Source organism: Oryx dammah, unplaced genomic scaffold (genome assembly GCF_014754425.2).
Source record: "Oryx dammah isolate SB20612 unplaced genomic scaffold, SCBI_Odam_1.1 HiC_scaffold_27, whole genome shotgun sequence".
Classification (NCBI taxonomy): domain Eukaryota; kingdom Metazoa; phylum Chordata; class Mammalia; order Artiodactyla; family Bovidae; genus Oryx; species Oryx dammah.
The window spans coordinates 17,161,187-17,181,160 of NW_024070211.1; the positions used below are offsets into that span (position 1 = coordinate 17,161,187).

At 40.9% G+C, this 19,974-nt stretch overlaps 1 protein-coding gene across 1 annotated transcript in view; it reads right to left on the reverse strand.

Moving 5' to 3' along the window:
- Positions 1-19,974, reverse strand: part of CAB39 (calcium binding protein 39) — a 95,295-nt gene that overhangs the window by 27,566 nt on the left and 47,755 nt on the right. The window contains exon 3 of the mRNA XM_040228135.1: positions 1,585-1,749. Coding sequence (XP_040084069.1) covers positions 1,585-1,749 — 165 coding nt within the window. The remainder of the gene's footprint in view (positions 1-1,584; positions 1,750-19,974) is intronic.

Consider the following 19,974-nt stretch of genomic DNA (forward strand, 5'->3'; position numbering starts at 1 on the left):
ATGTGAGAGTTGGACTATAAAGAAAGCTGAGCGTTGAAGAATTGATGCTTTTAAACTGTGGTGTTGCAGAAGACTCTTGAGAGTCCCTTGAGATGCAAGGAGATCCAACCAGTCCATCCTAAAGGAAACCAATCCTGAATATTCACTGGAAGGACTGATGCTGAAGCTGAAACCTCAATACTTTGGCCACCTGATTTGAAGAACTGACTCATCTGAAAAGACCCTGATGCTAGGAAAGATTGAAGGTGGGAGGAGAAGGGGACAACAGAGGATGAGATGGCTGGATGGCATCACCAACTCAATGGACATGAGTTTGAGTAAATTCCGGGAGTTGGTGATGGACAGGGAAGCCTGGTGTCCTGCAGTCCACAGGGTCACAAAGAGTTGGACATGACTGAGCAACTGAACTGAACTGGCACAGACGTCCAGCCCCTGAGGATGATAAATATTGGGGTTTAAACAAAGTACATCCATAACAGAGCATCAAAGAGGGGGACTGCTCATGATCATGCCAGAGCCCTTCATTATATGCTTCTCAGACTAGTTTACTCAAGACTGTTACCAAGGTCCATTCTTCTCACTAATAAATACACTAAATATCTAGCATGGCCTGATTTGGCTGTATAAACTTGGGCAACAATAACAAGTGCTGACCAGGGATGAGCAGGAAATATAAACGAGTGCAGCAGGCCTGCAGTAGAAAAGCAAGCTGTGTCGTCTGGGGCATACCCGAGTATGGATGCCCCATAATGATGTCCAGGCTGAGGGGCCATGCAGGGCTACAGGCCCCATGCTGCCAGATTTTTCAAGGGAAGCCAGAAATTCCAAATTGTGTATAAAATCTCCTGCTGTTTTAATGGTATCCTAATTTAAATATTTCAAAGCAGTGCCATGCAAACAAAACATACATAATCTCTACTGCAACGAGTTTTCAGCAGGTTAAAGAAACAAACCAAAAAACTAGATGTTCTCTAAGATCTTATCCGGGGATTCCTGGGTGGCGCTAGTGATGAAGAACCCATCTGCTAATCCAGGAGATGTTTAAGAGACCCGGATTCAATCCCTGGGTAGGGAAGATCCCTGGATGGGGGCATGGCGACCGATTCCAGTATTCTTACCTAGAGAGCCCCATGGACAGAGGAGCCTGGCGGGGCACGGTCCACAGGGTAGCAGTCAGACACAATTGAAGTGACTTAGCATGCACATAAGATATTATCTACCTCAAAAATTCTAACATTCTATGGTCTTCTTTAGATTATTTATTCTTTGAGAGCCAAGGACCAGTGAATTATGTAAAACAGCATCTATTTAATAAATATACCTGAATGAAAGGGTCTAACAAATATCTAAAAAACTTCATATACGATGTCGTCAAAGAAGGGGGAAAGACACAGCCTAAGTCTGCGGTACACTCGAGTCCCTGACCTAGCGCCGCTAATGAGGCAGGCAGCCCAGGCACGCTTGCTGGTCAGTACCCCCAAGCCAAGAGCCCAACCAGAATCTTAAAACATTTCAGAAGAGAGAGCATAGGAAAAGGACTATGAATAGTTACTGTTTTTGAAAAATAAAAAACCTATTTCTTACCTCAAAGTCAATGAGCTGCAAATCAGCTACTAGGGTGCTGAGGAGCCCGCTGTTGTACAGCTCCTGAGCAAGCTGTGCCACGGCCTCCGTCTGCGGCTCCTTCTCGTTTGTGCCATACAGAATCTCCTTCATGGCAACCAGATTCTTGGAAACTTCTTCTGTAGCCTGATTTTGGGGGAAGAAGAGAAGACAACTCATTTTAATAAACATAAATAAAACACCTACATTTGCTCAGTATCTTCTCTATATATTACATACCCACAGAAGGGACACAAAGGTGGGCAAGCCCCATCCCTGCCCTCAGCAGTAAAACACTGCACATGTGGGGACTAACGTGTGTGCTCAACAGGGAAGGCCAGCAGCTTCACAACCTGTACACCCCAACACTGAAAACAGGCTGTTAAGAGTAGGAAGAGAACAGGAAGAATGGGTTCAGTTCTGCTCAAATGGGAGGGAAACCACATGGGAGAGGCAGCTGAGCTGCCCGAGAATGGAGACACCTGACAAGCAAGGACTGGCTGGGGAAGAAGCAGACTGAGGGGAGGAATGGCATGAACTGGGGGTGAGGGACAGGCAGAGAACAGCTGTGGAGGGAGCGGTTGAAGAGACAAAGCCAAGAGAGGCTCTGAATGTGAAGCTAAAATGTCAGCAACAGATTACAAGTCGCTAAAAAGCTTCTACTTTGGCCAAGATCAAAACAAGGGTCAGATTTACTTATCCCCATGAAAAACATAAAAAAATGGGAGAAAATCTATCAAATACTTAATGTTAAACACTGAACTTCGGGCAGCACAGGAGAGGAATCCCTGAGAGAAGGGAAACAAACGAAGTGACCCTCGTGACTGCCCAGCTCATTGCTAGACCACAACACAGGGAGGACAAGCTCCACGTGAGGAGACAGAGCTGGGAATCTGTGGGGAGCCTTGGTCCTTTTTCAGGGCAAAGACGAGAGAGGAGAGCTCCACTACAGAGTATTAGAGACCTGCAGAAGGCTTGCCTGCTTCTCCAGCTGAGCACTGGTAAACACACACATGTGAGGAAGTACCCAAGGCCAGGGAACAGAGCCATGGAGCTCATGCAAGGCTCCCATCAATGTGATGGAAAAACCTCATGTTCACAGGCATCAAGCAGAGCTCTCCAAGGGTTTTGTCTCTGCAGTTATAAAAAATTAGCCCGAGACTAAACTCTGCTCTCCAACTGAACTTAAAAGCCAGCCTGCAAAGAATCAAAACTGGAAAATACAACCAATAATGGGGAGAAAAAAACAGTCAATAGTAACAGCTCTGCAAAGTGACCCAGATGGCAGAAATTAAACAAGGACATTAAAAGTTACTACAACTCCAGACAGTATGTTCAGGAAAAAAAATGAGCATGTTAAGTAAAGATACAGAAGGCATTAGCAAAAAAAAAAAGACCAAAATCAAACACTTAAAAGCTACAATTTCTGAAATAAGAATTACACTAGATGGGATTAATAGCAGATTAGACACTGAGGAAGAAATGGTTAGTAAATACGAAGACAGAGCAATAAAAGCTATCCCAAATGAAACACAAAGAGAGGAAGGAAAAAAGCACATCAGTGAGCTACAGGATGACTGCAGGCAATCTAATACTGGGTTGGCCAAAAGTTTGTTCAGAATTTTTCTGTAAGAAGTTACAGGATCATCCAAATGAACTTTTTGGCCTACCCAATACATGTGTAGCTATAGTCCCCAGGGGAGGGGGAAGGACAGACAAAACATGTGAACACACAATGGCTGAAAAAGTTTCCCAATTTGATGAAAACTATAATCCCATGGAGCCAAGAAGTTTAAAAAAAAAAAAAAATCCTAAGCACAAGAAACAGAGAAAACAGTCAAATTGCTTAAATTCAGTGAAGAAAAAAAGAGGGGGGAAAACATTATGGACAAAGCATCAAAAACTGACGGCAGACTTGACAAAAATGATGCAAGTCAAAAGACAGCAGAGGAGCATCATCAAAGTTACCAAACTGTCACGCAGAATTCTATACCTAGTAAAGATACTACCCAAAAATGAAGGTGAAATGAGGTTCTGAGACATAGAAAAGCTGACAGGTTTTGTCACCAGCAGTCCTCCATTATAGAAGTGTAGGAGATTCAAGATGAGAATCTGTGTATACAGAAAAGAATGAAGAGCACTAGAAACAGGGATGTGGATAGATTTAAAGATTTTTCCATTATTAAAAAAAGTCTTTAAAAGATAACTTTAAAAATTATGCTTAAAGTATCATTTGTTTAAAGTATAAACAATTGTATTCTGGGTTTATGACATATGTAAGGGCCTTCCCTGGTGGCTCAGGCAGTAAAGAATCTCCCTGCAATGCAGAGGACCTGGGTCCGATCCCTGGGTCAGGAAGTTCCCCTAAAAAAGGGAACAGGTACCCACTCTAGTATTCTTGCCTGGAGAATGCCATGGACAGAGGAGTCTGGTGGGCTATAGTCCATGGGGTCACAAACAGTTGGACATGACTGAGTGACTAACACAACAACAACACAATTGTATTCTGGGGTTATGATATACATATAGAACAAGAATATGTGGTAACAGCAGCTCAAAGAGGTACATGAAGCAGTATAGTATTTCCTGAAGACAAACCACAAGGTAAAAAAGCATACACTTAAGTCCTAAAAAAAACACCCCAAAAAACACACACAGTGAAGAAAACCAAAACTGTCATAGCTAAGAAGCCAACAAAGTAGAATATTCAAGTTATGTGGAAAAACATAAAAGCTATAAAAAAGCTAAATAAACAAATATTTATGACCAGAAATATATTTTAGGGCGATTACTTAGCACAGATTTAGAGGGCATCAGCACTTCACGGTACCTAAAGAATCATCTGTGTCCATGGTACTCCCTTTTACAACCTTCTAATCTTACCCAATGATCACACTGCTTCACCTTAAGTATTTCCAGTGTCTAGAAATGCAGTAATAGTAGACTTTAGAAACAGAAAACTGTTAGAAAATTTTATAGTTGAGACAAACACTGCCACACTATAGTGTCTGCTGGTCTTGGGTCTGCAAGGCAGATATAGTAGTACCTGAATGTCTCTTCCACATGAAGACTACTGAGAACAGCTTGCCTGTCTCTCCTAAATAGAGAATCTCCAGAAAAACCTCTTCTCAACTTAACTATCCTTCTCAGAAAGGCAGGACTAATGCTCCAACTCCATCCTGATGGAATGATGGAGAAGACACCAGACCACCACTTCCCTGCAAATGTGGCAAATGTAAAGTAGCTCAGGGCTCCTTTAAGGAGTTTTGCAATTATTCATTCAAAGCTGGTTCTTTGAATAACACTGCAATGATAGCTTTAACTTTTCTCACTATTTAATTTCATTAACAGCCCATCAGTCAAACAACACTGTGTTCCAGACTGTGAAGGACATCCAAAATGTCAGCCATTGTTCTCATATTTGTACCACCTGAAAATCTGATAGGTCGGCATGCCTCCCATGGCCTTATTGTTAACCAAAATGCTGAAATGGAAGTCACTGAATGGAGACTCACAGTAGGCCTTTGAATTATCACACTCCTTTCAGTAATGATCTACTCATCATCTCTGGGCTTCCCTTGTGGCTCAGCTGGTAAAAGAATCTGCCTGCAATGCAGGAGACCGGGGTTCAAACCCTGGGTTGGGAAGATCCTCTGGAGAAGGAAATGGCAACCCACTCCAATATTCTGGCCTGGAGAATTCCATGGACTGTATAGTCCAAGGGGTCGCAAAGAGTCAGACATGACTGAGCGACTTTGACTTCACTTCAATCATCTCTGGGCATGGCTGCTCAGCCACTAAACATACATATTTATTTCCAAATCATATTCCAAAGGCTTTTTATTAAATATTTTGATAAAATAAGAATATACTTTTCCTCCACATTTCCTGAATATAAGGAAATAAAGTTAATTTGGCACTATCTCTTTACTTAACTCTATGCTGATTTTTACTGACTACTGTACTGCTTTCTTTTCTAAATGCTGTATCTTCCTAATAATCCCATTATGAATCCTTATTCAGTATCAACATTAACCAGATCTTTACATTTTCCAGTCTGCTGTTACTACCCTATCTTGCTAATAATGTCTTAGATTTCTGACACCAGTTTGTTGTTATCCTGTATATAAATTTTAAGTAACTAGAACACACTTTTTCTGGGCCAGGAGATAAAAATCATTTCTCAACAGTCAATGTTCTCTTATAATCTAATTACATGTGTTGCCTTTTCAATTTCACTTCATTAATCTTTATTCTTAAGATGATTCTCTTTGACAGGGAATAATCTGACATTTAGTAGATTTTTCGAGTATATTATCTGCTGAATTTATTGACTGACTCTAAGGAGGATTTCCCTGGTGGCTCAGACAGTAAAGCGTCTGCCTACAATGCGGGAGACCCAGGTTTGATCCCTGGGTCGGGAAGATCCTCTGGAGAAGGAAATGGCAGCCCACTCCAGCACTCTTGCCTGGAAAATTCCATGGATAGAGGAGCCTGGTAGGCTACGGTCCATGGGGTCGCAAAGAGTCAGACACGACTGAGCAAACAAACAAGGAGTGGAGCTTAGCCTTCTCTGCTTCTCTGACTAGATCAAAGCTTTGAGGCTCTTAACAACCTTCGTATGTTTCAGTTTATACTTTGCTTTGAAACCATGATATGATTTTAAATCTGAATTCAGACTGTACTTTCTGCTTTCTGATAGCAAAAATGAAGTATTCACTAAAGTGGGGGAAGTGGGAGTGAATAGTAAAAGGTATGGGGTTTCTTTTTGAGGTGATGAAATTTCTAAAATTGACTGTGGCTGTTTGCGGTTGCATATTACCTGTGAATAAACTAAGAACTACTGAACTGTATACTTTAGATGGGTGAACTATGTGATATGCAAGTTATATCTGAACAAAGCTGTTTTTGAAAAACAGAAGAGAAAAGCAAGGTAATAGATGCTTCTATGATGAAACTCCCTTGGATTCACACATAAAGCCCGCTTCTTCCCTTTGAGCAGACTATACTATCACCTAATCAAGAAAGGGAGGAAAACACCATCCAATTCTCTCCTCTGCTAACCATTATACCCATCTACCTATACTAACCTTCCTGGCTTCTGAATTCCACTCACCTCCTCCCTTCTCAGGATCTCATCCATCCTGTCTGTTATCAGCTCATATAGTCAACTCCCCTCTTACTTGATTCTCCCAAACTCAACTTTAAATATGATCTAGATTTCCATTAACAAAATTAAAGACACTCTCCTTTGACCCCATAAGCCCCTGCCCCCCAGCTACTGCCCACCCATAATTAAATCTCTCAAAACATCTCCTTTTGTCTGTTACAGTCCACATCTCTCTCTTTCCTATTCACTCTTCAGTCCAATCCCACGTGGCTTCTATAGCTAGTACTTCACAGCTTTTAGACAGCCACCAAGGACCTGCCTGCCATTAAATACAATTTTTAGTCTTCATTACATGTGAGCTCTTGGCAGCATTTGAAGCTGTTGATTACACCCTTCTTTTAAAACTGCTTCTCCCTGTACTCTGTGACTTACCAACACCCTCTATTTTTGTCTTCCTGTCTCCCTGGTTGCTCTTTCTGTCTCCTTTTTGGCTCATCCTTGAGTGGGTCATTTAAATACTGGGACTATCTCCAAGCAAAGTACAAGGCCCTCTTCTTCTCATTCCATCATCTCTGCGAAAGTGACCTCATCCACACCCACAACTTTAATTACACCTAAATGCAATGCCTCAGATTCCTATCTCTAATTTCGTTCTTTTCCTAGTGTATTAAGCAGTTTACTCACAGTGTCTACTACTCAAAGTGTCTCTACCTGGATGTCTCAAAGTGCCTCAGATCTAACACATCTAGAGCAGAACTCACAGTCTTGCCCCAAAGCCTGGTGTTCTTCCCTTGTTCCCTATTTCAGGGAAGGAGATCCCGCTAATGATGTTCTTATAGCATGTGAGAAATTTAAGACTCATCCTCAACTTTTCCCTCTTCAGCACCCTGCCTCAACATCGCATTTATCACAGAATCTCTAAAATCCATCCATTTAGACCCCACATCACCACCCAAGTTGGAGTCCCCATAAATCCTGTCTGGACTACTAAGCAGCCTACCGACTTGAATTCCCTACAGTCTGTTCACATCACAACCAGGATGATCTTTTCACAACACAAACTGATGACAATTTCTCACTAAATCTTACAATACTTTGTCTTAAAATGCTTAAATCTCTGTGCTTAAAATACTTCAATTACCTACTGCTCTTAGGGTGCAGAAAATTCCCTTTTGACGTGGCCCATAAAACCCTGTATGGTGGACGTGTCCTCTCTGACCTGACCCTGCGCTGCAATTCCTCCCTACTATCCACACACCAAAGCACTGGTCACACTGGGCCCCTTTCAGGCCCCTGTGCACATGGCTTCCTGAGCCCACAATGTTCTCTGTGCCCACATGGCGGCCCCCCCGCCGGCCAACTCCCACTCCCTTCACGGCTTGGCTCTGGTCAGCGCCTCAGAGAAGTCTTTCTGAGGCAACTCCGTCCTCTTGCCTCCTTTAGAGTCTCACAGCTGCAAGCAACCCTGCTCTCCCCTGTGATTTCCAGCTCACGTCCGCTTCCTCCTGCCCCATCAGAAGCCCCATGCTTGCAGAGGCTCCATACACACCTGACTGAACATGAGCGCATGTGATTGCTGGATATAACATGCAGATGGACACTGGATGTAGGGAAAGGTGCTGTTCTTACACTACAAAAATCAAGGAATTCCTCTTAAAGAGAAGTGCAGATACAGGGACCTGAAGGAAGGACACTTTGCAGCATTTCACCAAGAAAAGTGAAGGGAACCTACCCGGCAGAGTGACAGTGGTGAGCAAGGAACCCAGCTCCCTGTTTCCTCCAAGTAGTCTGGGAGAATACACACCAGACTGAGTGCCGCCTGCCTAGGGGGAAGGTAAGAATACTCTCACTTTGCACCTGCTGTATTTCAGATATGTTTGAATGCTTTACAATTCATATTTTAATTTTTAAAGAACAAAATAACAAAGGGAATGAGAGAAACAGATTGAATTATTCACTATATTTGTAACAACTGCCTTATCTTATTTCTGCTTCTGTTTCTCTTTTTCATTCCTCCCCACAGGACAACCCTCCCTAAATTTTTAAGATTTCTAACAAATAACTAAGTATACAGCTCGACATATGTAAACAGGTCTACCAATCACACCTTGAAAAACTGCCAAATAAAAAGCTGAAGACTAGAATAGGGCTTAACACATAAAAGGTTGACTCAAACTACTCCGAAGTAGAGAATGGCACTGGGGACAAGAGACTTCCACACCTGAGCACTTCTGTGGTTAGTCACCATCCACATGGGGTAATCAGCAGCATGACAGAAAAGAAAAGCTAAAAACCATCAACTTCCAATGTTTTATTTTTTTGGCCTCACTCCCAACCAGCAATCAAATCTGTGCCCTCAGCAAGGAAAGCGTTGAGTCCTGACCACTGGACCACCAGGGAATTCCCTAAAATTCATCAACTTTACTGTTTATTAACAGGCCTGACATACGAGAATAATCAAATTCATATCTCAATTGATGACTTCTAATTTTATGCATATTTCAATCATTTGTGTAATTTCTGTTCCCCACTACATAGATAAATTATAAGTTGATTTTCTGAAAAAAGCTTAAAAAAGAAATAAAAATGACCATATATTAAACTAAACATGATCTGAAAAGCTTATGAAGTGTTTCACCAGAAAAGGCGATGCAGCAAGAATTTACTGAATGAAGATGCCACGTGCAGAATAAATAAACTGAGCTGTTCTCGTTTAGATTTCACTTGGTTCCCTTCATCAGAGTTCACATTAAGGACCCTGCCCAGTGCCTGCTATCTGGCCAGCCTGCATTCTGCCCACATGTTCTTTGCCTCTGACCACATCCGCCTTATCTGCCACCTCCCAGCTTGTCCCCTCACACCTACTAAGTAAGCTATTCACACTTACAGCTCCTCACAACTGTACCCTTGTCAAGCTGCTGAGGTCACCATGACACCTCATCTCCTGGGCTCCTTAATGGTCATGTTATACCTGTCCTGCTAAGCGTGCAAGTTTCGGGGCTGCTCGTGCTCACAGTTCCAGTTCTCTTGCTTCCCTAAACAACATCGGATGTTCTTTACTGAAAACTTTCTCTGCTTTAGCCGCAGGGTAGAGAAGGTGATGGAATCTGTGTACACCTGGTTCACGAAAATTCATGCTGTCCAACTACCTTCATTCAGCCAGAAACATTCCTTCAAACTGGATGGACTTCTCAACCGGCCACTCCCAGCAACAAATATTCCAAAACTGTTCCACTTTCCTCCAGAGACCTTAGCTCTCTTTCTCTGGTCCATATCTGAACAGCTAGCTTCACTTCCCCCATACTGAGACAAGACTTGAAAACATCTTCAACTCCCTCAATCCACCCTGATTTGTTTCTCCCATTCTCTGTCTCAACCCTGGAGATACACCAGAATCATTTGGGGGACTTTTAAACAAAGATGCTCACTCCCTTAAGAGACTTACTAGTAACAGAAACAGTCTTTTTACACCGAGATGCCCTTTAACCATGTGATCACCTGTGAACAGCACTGAGACTACTGACCTCGTGTGCCTCCTGAAAGGACACACTGGAAAGCGCACGACATCACTTCTGTTTTTTTCTTGCCAAAAAAGGCATCACCTACATTGACTCATGAGGAGTATCAGCCAAACCCAAATTAAGTGACAGTCTACAAAATAACTGGCCAGTATTTTTCAAAAGTGCCAAGGTCATAAAAGTCAAAGGCGGAGAAACTCTTCCTGATTAAAGGAGACTAAGGAGATGTTACAGCTAAATGAAATGTGGATCCTGAATGGGATCCTGGCCCAGAAAAAACACATTAGCAGGACAACAGTGGAAATGTGAAAAAGGTCCGTGGATTAGTTAGTAGTAGCAGTATAGCATATCAGTGTTAGCTTCCTGATTTGATCACTGTACTGCGGCTACATAAAATGTTAACATTTGGGGAAGGGTACTCTTTTGCAGTACTCGTTTTATCAGTTTTAAAATTTAAACAATCTGGTTACTTTGCTTTTACTTCACAGGTCAGAGGCAGCCCTCCTACTCAGTTCTTAGTATGGATGCCAGAGAAAAGGCCCCTACACAGCAAGGCTGGCCTTGCCTCAAGGACCCCCTGCCCCACCGCAACTCTGTCAGTCCTGTGGCCTCATGCAAAGCTGCAGGGCCAGACGGCTGCTGGGAACCACTCCTTTTCTTAAGACATCAAATCCCCAGGAAAGGTCCTCCCAGTTCCCCTCTACTCTTGCCCTCTTGCCCTGGAGGCTCTGTCTCTGCTCGAGCGGCCTGGATGCCCACACTCCTCCTCTCCCCTCCAGAGCCTGTCCCGGCTCCCGCCATTCTCTCCTGCTGCAGCAGTTGCCATCCTGTCTCCCTGCCACCTTGTACTGCTCTAGCCTCTCCTCCACACCTCTCATTTCCCTAACACTCAAGGGCTTCAGAAAGGGCCTGCTTACCCTCCTCCCTCCACCGTGAATGAGACAGTGACTGACACACAGTCTGACTTCCATGGTTTTGTTAACACTGAGCTAACCGTCCGTCTGGGACATTTTGTCAGTAAAATGTGGTGTTCTGAGACACAGATGCTACACTTATGTGGCCAGTGAGCCTCAGAGTATTATTAATATGCTTCATGGGTATAGACTACTAACAGTGGCCAACTGCTTTATAAATAACCTGGTCATGAAGAAAAACATGTGAGAGAACTGCCCTCCACTCCTACTCCCATGATAAGCCCACTCACTTGACTGGAAAATGTGGACTGTGCCTCACTCACTCGCTGCTGACTTGTCTAGGTGAGAGAGACAGAAAACTTTAAGTTCCTGGTTGTTTTCTTGCAGCTTCAGAGAAGTGGTTTACCCTGTGTGATTCTACTAAGCAGCCATATAGTGGGAGTTTGGGGACACTTTTGTTGAGCAGAGTCACAGAGGAAAAGGTCTAAGGCTTGGCAGAGCGTCTCAGAGGCAAGGCTTGGGGAGGGTGCGTCGGGGGCAGGCATATTAAGCCCATGTCATGAAGCCTCATTGACTTCCACAAATAACCAGTTGGAGACAACTTTATTTCTAATCAGTATCTTAAAAAATATTTTTACATCAAACAACATAAGGTACAGGATCTACTTAAATAGCAACCAATACTCTATAAAGTTCATACCAACTATTTACCTCACTAGTGACAGTATCAGAACCATACTTCTTTACCTACCAGGGTGAAGAGACAAGTAAATACTTCAAATTTTTAAGGGTTGTGCCCATAATAACTCCCCCAATTAGAACTAAGGCTGTGAGACTTCCCTGCTGCCTGCTTTCTCATTAAAAAATACAAAGAGGTGGGAAAAAAAGCAACTAGCAAGCCTAACATTAGTGGCCAAGTTCAAGACTTCCAAAACTTCAAGGGTCATATTAAATCTCTTCCCCTGAACCCCATGTTCCCACACTACCCATCCCTGTACCACTTTTACCATCATCAGTGGCAACCACTCAGATGCAAAGCTGTGATGCAAGAAACATTTTCACATCAGAGGTATTCCTCATTCTCCCACTAGGGCTTGCAGACCACGTCCCTACAGTGCTCACAGTCCTTATCACCCACACCTCTTCTGGTCCCAACAAAGCCCAACTACTCAGAAGGCTCCAAAGTGGCCTCATGGTAGGAGGTGAAAGGTGACAAGGTGTCTACTCACAGATGGAGGTATAGGGTTTACCTGGTGGAGTGCAAGACTGGGTATGCGCGCCCCTTTGCCGCAAGTTTTAACAGATAAAAGTTATTTGTTAAGCCTAACTTACTAATTCATAGCACACTTAAGCACAGCAAGAGTAAAATGTTGAAGTACAGCTATAGCTAATTCAGAAATTAAAAGACAAGAAGATATTCCTGACAAATAGATATCTTAAAGAAGATATACTACTTTATAATATAAGCGAATATAATAATATTAGCTTAAAATGATAAACTGCAAAGAACTGACTCATTTGAAAAGACCGTGATGCTGGGAAAGACTGAAGGCAGGAGGAGAAGGGGACGGCAGAGGATGAGACGGCTGGATGGCGTCACCGACTCGATGGACGTGGGTTCGAGTGAGCTCTGGGAGTTGGTGATGGACAGGGAGGCCTGGCGTGCTGCAGTCCATGAGGTCACAAAGAGTCAGACACGACTGAACGACTGGACTGAATTGAAGATGGTAAAATATTTTCCCCCTCCTATCAGAAACAAAGACTTCTGGAAGATATATTGGTAGTAGAAAAATAAATTGGTACAACTTTATTGGAGGGCAATTTAGTAAAATATAACAAAAAACCAAAAAGCTTAAGGTGCAATCCCTCTGAGTCACCCATTATACATCTAAGGAATTTACTCTGGGGAAACAGATAATTACACAGAAATGTAAGTACAAGCAGGGTCATTTACTACAGTGAAAGATCAGAAGTAAAAGTTATCTCTGGGAATTCCCTGGAGGCCCAGGGGTTAGGATTCTGTACTTCCCTGCAGGGCACATGAGTTCTATCAGGGAACTTAGATCCCATGTAAGCTGCAAGACATAGCAAAAAAAAAACCAAAACAAAACCTGAATGGAACTAGTTAAATAATAATCTTCCATAAAATAAAGATTATGGCAAGCTTTGAAAACAATTAAGTAGATCTATATTGACATGCAAAGATTTAAAATTAACAAACCAGGACCTAAAATAACATGACCTCAGGTTGAGTAACTTATCTGCCCCAGAAAGAGAGAGAGACTGCGAATATGAATGAGAATCCTAGAGGCTGTCCCACTACATTAACAGTAGTCACTGCATGCAGGGGTGGACTGGGGATGAGCTTTAGTTTCCCTTTTATGCTCTGCTGAACTTCCTTAATTTTTGGAATGAACACATACTGCTGCTGCTACTGCTAAGTCGATTTAGTCGTGTCCAACTCTGTGTGACCCCATAGACGGCAGCCCACCAGGCTCCCCCGTCCCTGGGATTCTCCAGCCAAGAACACTGGAGTGGGTTGCCATTTCCTTCTCCAAATGCATGAAAGTGAAAAGTGAAAGTGAAGTCGCTCAGTCGTCTCCGACTCTTCTCGACCCCCTGGACTGCAGCCCACCAGGTTCCTCCGTCCATGGGATTTTCCAGGCAAGAGTACTGCAGTGGGTAGCCAGTGCCTTCTCCAGCTATCTTTATACTGTATTATATTATTTGACATGTCTATTTCCTCTGTGTGTGTGTTAGTCACTCAGTCGTGTCCGACTCTTTCTGACCCTGTGGACTGTAGCCCGCCAGGCTCCTCTGTCCTTGGAATTCTCCAGGCAAGAATACTACAGTGGGTGCCATTCCCTTCTCCAGGGGATCTTCCTGACCCAGGGATCAAACCCAGGTCTCCTGCATTGCAGGTAGACTCTTTACCATCTGGGCTACCAGGGAAGCCCTTCTACTAGATTATAAATTCCTTAAGAACAAAGACAAAATTTGATACATGTGCCCATCTGTCTGCCCTATATGGAAGGGCACTAAAATGTCTATGGATTCAATCAAGTTGGGAATCTTTTGCAAAAGGTGACAATGAAGCTATGACAGTAATTACTTCTATTGTCATATTTTGAAAGCAAACAACAAAATAAAAACCTGTCCTGACAATTACTGTGCATATGAAACTCCACAGAAGGTAACATATCAGATGGGAACTGTTATTTATAAAGTCGTCTTTTTAGAAAAAATTTTGAAGTGATCTATTAAGCAGAATTTTTCATTCTTCTGTTCACTACTGGTTTATACAATCAAGTTTATTCTAATTTACATGCAACTAATTGTTATTGAGAAATTCCTCAAAAAACCCAGATTTTTTTGAGGTGGAGGGGGCTCATATCATTTATTATTTTGTATTATACATTTTTTGAGTTTCTTTATACCCACTCTTATGCAAAAGAATAATTTTAAACAAAAATCCTCTAAATATCTCCAGCCTATATTTATTGCCTCAAATATCAATTCATTCTCAAAAAGAGATTAGATGACCTCAGTTAAAAAAGGAAGTTCTTAAAGTAAATTAAGATAAAAGATGTAAGATGGAATCTAGAAGTAAACTGAGGAACATTTCTGGCATTAAATACTCAAAAATAAGGCCAATTTTATTATCATATTAATTTCTAAATTAAAAAAATCCTATACATATATGTGTCTCTCTATTAAAGAAAATATCTGAGTATACTAAACTAAAAGATCATGGGCTAAGAAAAGCCTATTAATAACCTTCTGGTGTCAAAGATTACTCTAAACAAGTTTAGTAACCATGAGTCACTGTTAAATGGCTATGCTATGAAAAGACTGCTCCCTTCCCCCCTCTTAAATATGCCAGCAAACTTAGTCCTCTCATGAAATGAGTGAATATAGCTATTCAATCCTGTGAACACATGCATTCACAGTGATGAAGAGAACCAAGTATGAGCTGAGCAAGGCAGCTATACCTTCTTTATATAGCATGCAGTGGCAAAGAGTGTGTAAACAGTCATTATGTATACCAGATCTCTGTGGCTGTGAGCAATGAGAGACAAATTCCATTCCAAACGACTCCCATGCTCCAGTTACCTAAAAATAAAGATGGTAAGATAAACCACTTTTTTCTAAAGGTATAAGGAAAGTAGTTTTCAAATTCTCTTTAAAAGTTCCTAAGGGAGTAATCTATTTCTATTACAGACAATTCTTAATATGGCAACTGTGTACCATACAGAATAAGGAAAAATATCAACATACTATTAAAAAAGAAACACTCAAATGTTATATTTATAATTTTGTTTATAAGATCACAAGAAATGAATGAGAAAATGCCCACGGATATCAAGAACAAAGGAGATAAAGTCAAAATTTTACCACAGGTTTAGCAGAGCTAGGAGTGAATACCACCTTTGATTCTACTATAATGAATGTCCTTGGAAACAAGCTTTCTTCACGTGGATCATGAGAATAATAATTATTTTACCTTGAAATAAGATGGAGGATACTATTTTACCTCGAAATAAGATGAGGGCCTATTTTCTACAAAGGCACCTTGCAAAGTAACGGTGTTATATCACTGTAAGGATGTGTCAATCATACAAAGCTTGAATTCCTTCTACAAGACCTAAGTGATCACCGAACCCACACCAACACAAACCCTGAGATAGGAAACTTGCTATCTCCCGTAGAAGGTAACTTCCACTTATTTTCCTGAATATCAAGATGAAACTGGACTCCCTGTTTTATCTCCACTCACAGGTCTTAAGTCTATCTTCTGTTAGTTTGGAAGCTTCTCTAACATAAAATGAGCCCCTAAAAACATTTTACTAAGAGCACTAGGACTCAAATTTGATTCTCTCTCTACATCTCCAATTCCTTCAATTGTTTCTCATGGCAGGACTCTGAATTTCGGTGCTAACCTGGTCACTCCCCTCTCAACACTTGAGCTTCTCCACAAACTCAGTATGGACTTGTCTACACAGAGCAGAAGATGGTCACTCTGAGGCTGCTGTTTCTCTACTATTGCGACCTAGGCTTTCAATAGTCTCTCTGGATGCTTTATTACATGGTCTATTCCTTCTTAGGAATAGAACCATCTATGGTTCTAAGTCACCTATACCTCAGCTGCTATATGGAGAGTCCTTTTCCCTTCTAATTGAGTTACATTTAACATACAACAAAACACACATATTTAAAGTGTCCATATTTATACAGTCCATGGAATTCTCTAGGCCAGAATATGGAGTGGGTAGCCTTTCCCTTCTCCAGGGGATCTTTCCAACCCAAAGATTGAAACCAGTCTCCCTCACTGCAGGCAGTGTCTTTGCCAGCTGAGCCACAAGGGAAGCCCTATTTAAAGTGTACAAGCTGATAACTCTGAACTCAGGCACACAGCTCTAAGACAAGTGAACATATCCATGACTACCATGATCCTGCTATAATCCCCTCATTCCACCAACCCCACTCTAACTGGCCCACCACTCATCTACCTTCTGTCACTGCGGCTATTCACAGTTCTGTAATATAAACAAAATCATACATTATGTATTCTTTATAACCTGGCTTCCTTCACTTAACACATTATTTTCAGATTCATTCATGCTGCTGTATACAGCAAGAGTTTGTTCCTTTTTATTGCTGACTAGTATTCCATTCCATGGATGTGTCACAACTGGTTTATTCACACACTTGGGCTATTTCCTGTTTTGGACTCTTCCAAATAAAGTTGCTATGAACATTTATGTTGAGTCTTTGTATGGACATATGTTTCTTGCTCTCTTGGGTAAATATGTGGGAGTGAAATGGCTAGATTTAAGTTCAGCTTTTCCAGAAACTGAAAAATTGTTTTCCAAAGTAGCTATATTATCTTACATTCCTACCAGCAGTTTTAATTGCTTACCATAACCACTAACATTTGATATAGCTGGTATTTTCAATACCTGCCATCGTGATAGGTGTGTAGCGGTTATCTCATCGTAGCTTTACTTTGCAATTTCCTATGACGAACATCTTTGCAAGTGTTTATCTGAAATCTGTGTATCATCTTTGGTGACGTGTATATGGAATCCATTTTTTAAATTGTTTTCTTATAAAGTTTTGAGAGTTCTTTAAGTATTCTTGATGCAATCTTTCATCAAATATATGCTTTGCAAAGATTTTCTCAGTCTGTGGTTTGTCTTTTCATTCTTTTAACAGTGTCTTTAGAAGACTTGAAGGTTCTAGTGCTGATGAATTCCAATTTATTATTTTTTTCTTATAGAGTATGCTTCTGGTATCACATCTAAGAATTCTTTGCCTATCCCAAGGTTATAAAGATTTTTCTCCTGTTTCCCAGGTGCTTTAAAATTTTACGTTTTACATTCAGTTGTGTGATCCGTTTTGAATTAATTTTTGTATACGACATGAGGCATGGGTCCAACATATTTTTTGCACATGTGGCTATCAGGTTGTTTCAGCACCAATTATTAAAACTACTATCCTTGCTCCACTGAACTGCATTTTCATCTTTGGCAAAAAATTTCCATACACATGTAGGTTTTATTTCTGGATTCTCTCTTCTGTCCCACTGATCTATTGGTGTGCCTAACAGACTTCTTTTATCAATCACTGAGATTGGAGTATCAAAATTTCCAATTTTATTTGTGGACTTAACTGTTTCACGTCATAGTTTTATCAGTTTTTGCTTTGTTTTAAAGCTGTTATTAGGTGCATAAACATTTAAGATTGTAATGTCTCTTGGATTAACTGACCCCTATTTTATCATGAAATAACTATCCCTGATACTATTTTCTCGGAAATCTATTTTTGTCTGAAATTAATAAAGCTATTTCAGTTTTCTTTTGACAAGTGTTAACATGATATATCTTTCTCCTCCTTTTTCTTGTCTTCAAAGTGCATTTCTTGTAGGCACATACAGTTAGGACTTTTCCTCTTTTTAACCATTTTTAAAAACTGAGGTATAGTTAACGTATAATAGTATCCTAGTTTCAGGTGTACAGCAAAGTGATTTCAATTATACAGTAAAGTGATTCCAGTTACATATGTAACATTCTTTTTCAGATTCTTTTCCATTTTAGGTTATTATGAGATACTGAATATAGTTTCCTGTGCTGTACAGCAGGTCTTTGTTGTTTATCTATTTTATATATAGTAATGTGTATGTTAATCCCAAACTCCCAATTTATCCCTGCTATACTTTCTGGAGACCACAAGTTTGTTTTCTATGTCTGTGAGTCTATTCCTATTTTGTAAATTAGTTCATTTATATCATTTTTTAAAAATTCCACATAGAAGTGATATCATATGGTATTTGTCTTTCTCTTTCTGACATACTTCCCTTAATATGATAATCTCTAACTTTATTCAGTTAGGACTTTCATATCCAACCTGACAAGCACTGCCTTTTAACTGGAGTATTCAGACATTTATATTAAATGTGATTATTAATACAGTACATTTGAGTCTAGTATCTTGGTATTTGTTTTCCATTTGTTCTCCCCACTCTATACTGCTGTTCTTTCCTCTTTTTCTGCCTTCTTTTGGTTTAATCAAATACTTTTAGTGATTATATTTTATTTTCTCCTTTGGTATCCCATCTGTTTTTTCAGACCCTGATACAGAGCGATACTTGTATCTGTACTGCACTTTATCAGTTACAATCATATTCTTCCTCCTGCCCCCCTTCTACAGCTAATTAACCTTTCTTTGGTGCCTGATTTAGTCACCTACAGTCTTCTATTCTTCTCTAATTCCTGTCATTCACAAGCTCTGTTAATTAAGCCCTTCTTCAGTGATAATAAATGTTATCAAAAGTTTCGAGTTGGGGACAGTATCCTGCAACAGGACAGTATCCTGTCACCAAAAACCTGCCGAGGTGCTTGGTTATCCATTAATTAGATCCACTGGGTATAATTATTCATCCAATCATGAAAAGTGTCCATTGAGCACAGTGAACTACACAGGAAGATAATTAATAAACACAAAACAATATGGAAGATACTAGGACTAACAGAGTAGACCTCTTGAGAAGGGTCATTTATCTCACTGTTTGTGTGGGTGGTAGTACTGTAAGGAATGTGATACTTGGCCACCATCATAAAATTCAGAAGATATCAGCTTGGGATACTCTCTTATTGGTCATAAACTCAACATACAAATTATTACAACATCCTCAGTAATACATGTTTTATCCTATTCAGTAGACACTAAAGAGTTTAGAAGAGATACAAGCTGACAGTGTTTCATGTTAACCCTGAATTCCATTTTCAATAAATAAAAAGTAATTATGGAGCTGTCTTTGGAAGGCTTATGTTCTAACAGAGGGAAGAACTAATTTTAAAAAATCATTAAGTATATTAAAAATGTTAAGTGATACACAGAAAACAGCAAGATCAGGTAAACAGGAATGCTGGGGTCTAGTCAAGGCTATGGTTTTTCCAGTGGTCAAGTATGGATGTGAGAGTTGGACTGTGAAGAAAGCTGTGCACTGAAGAATTGATGCTTTTGAACTGTGGCATTGGAGAAGACTCTTGAGGGTCCCTTGGACTGCAAGGAGATCCAACCAGTCCATCCTAAAGGAGATCAGCCCTGGATGTTCTTTGGAAAGAATGATGTTAAAGCTGAAACTCCAGTACTTTGGCCACCTCATGAGAAGAGTTGACTCATTGGAAAAACCTCTGATGCTGGGAGGGATTGGACGACAGAGGATGAGATGGCTGGATGGCATCAAAGACTTGATGGACGTGAGTTTGAGTGAACTCCAGGAGGTGGTGATGGACAGGGAGGCCTGGCGTGCTGCGATTCATGGGGT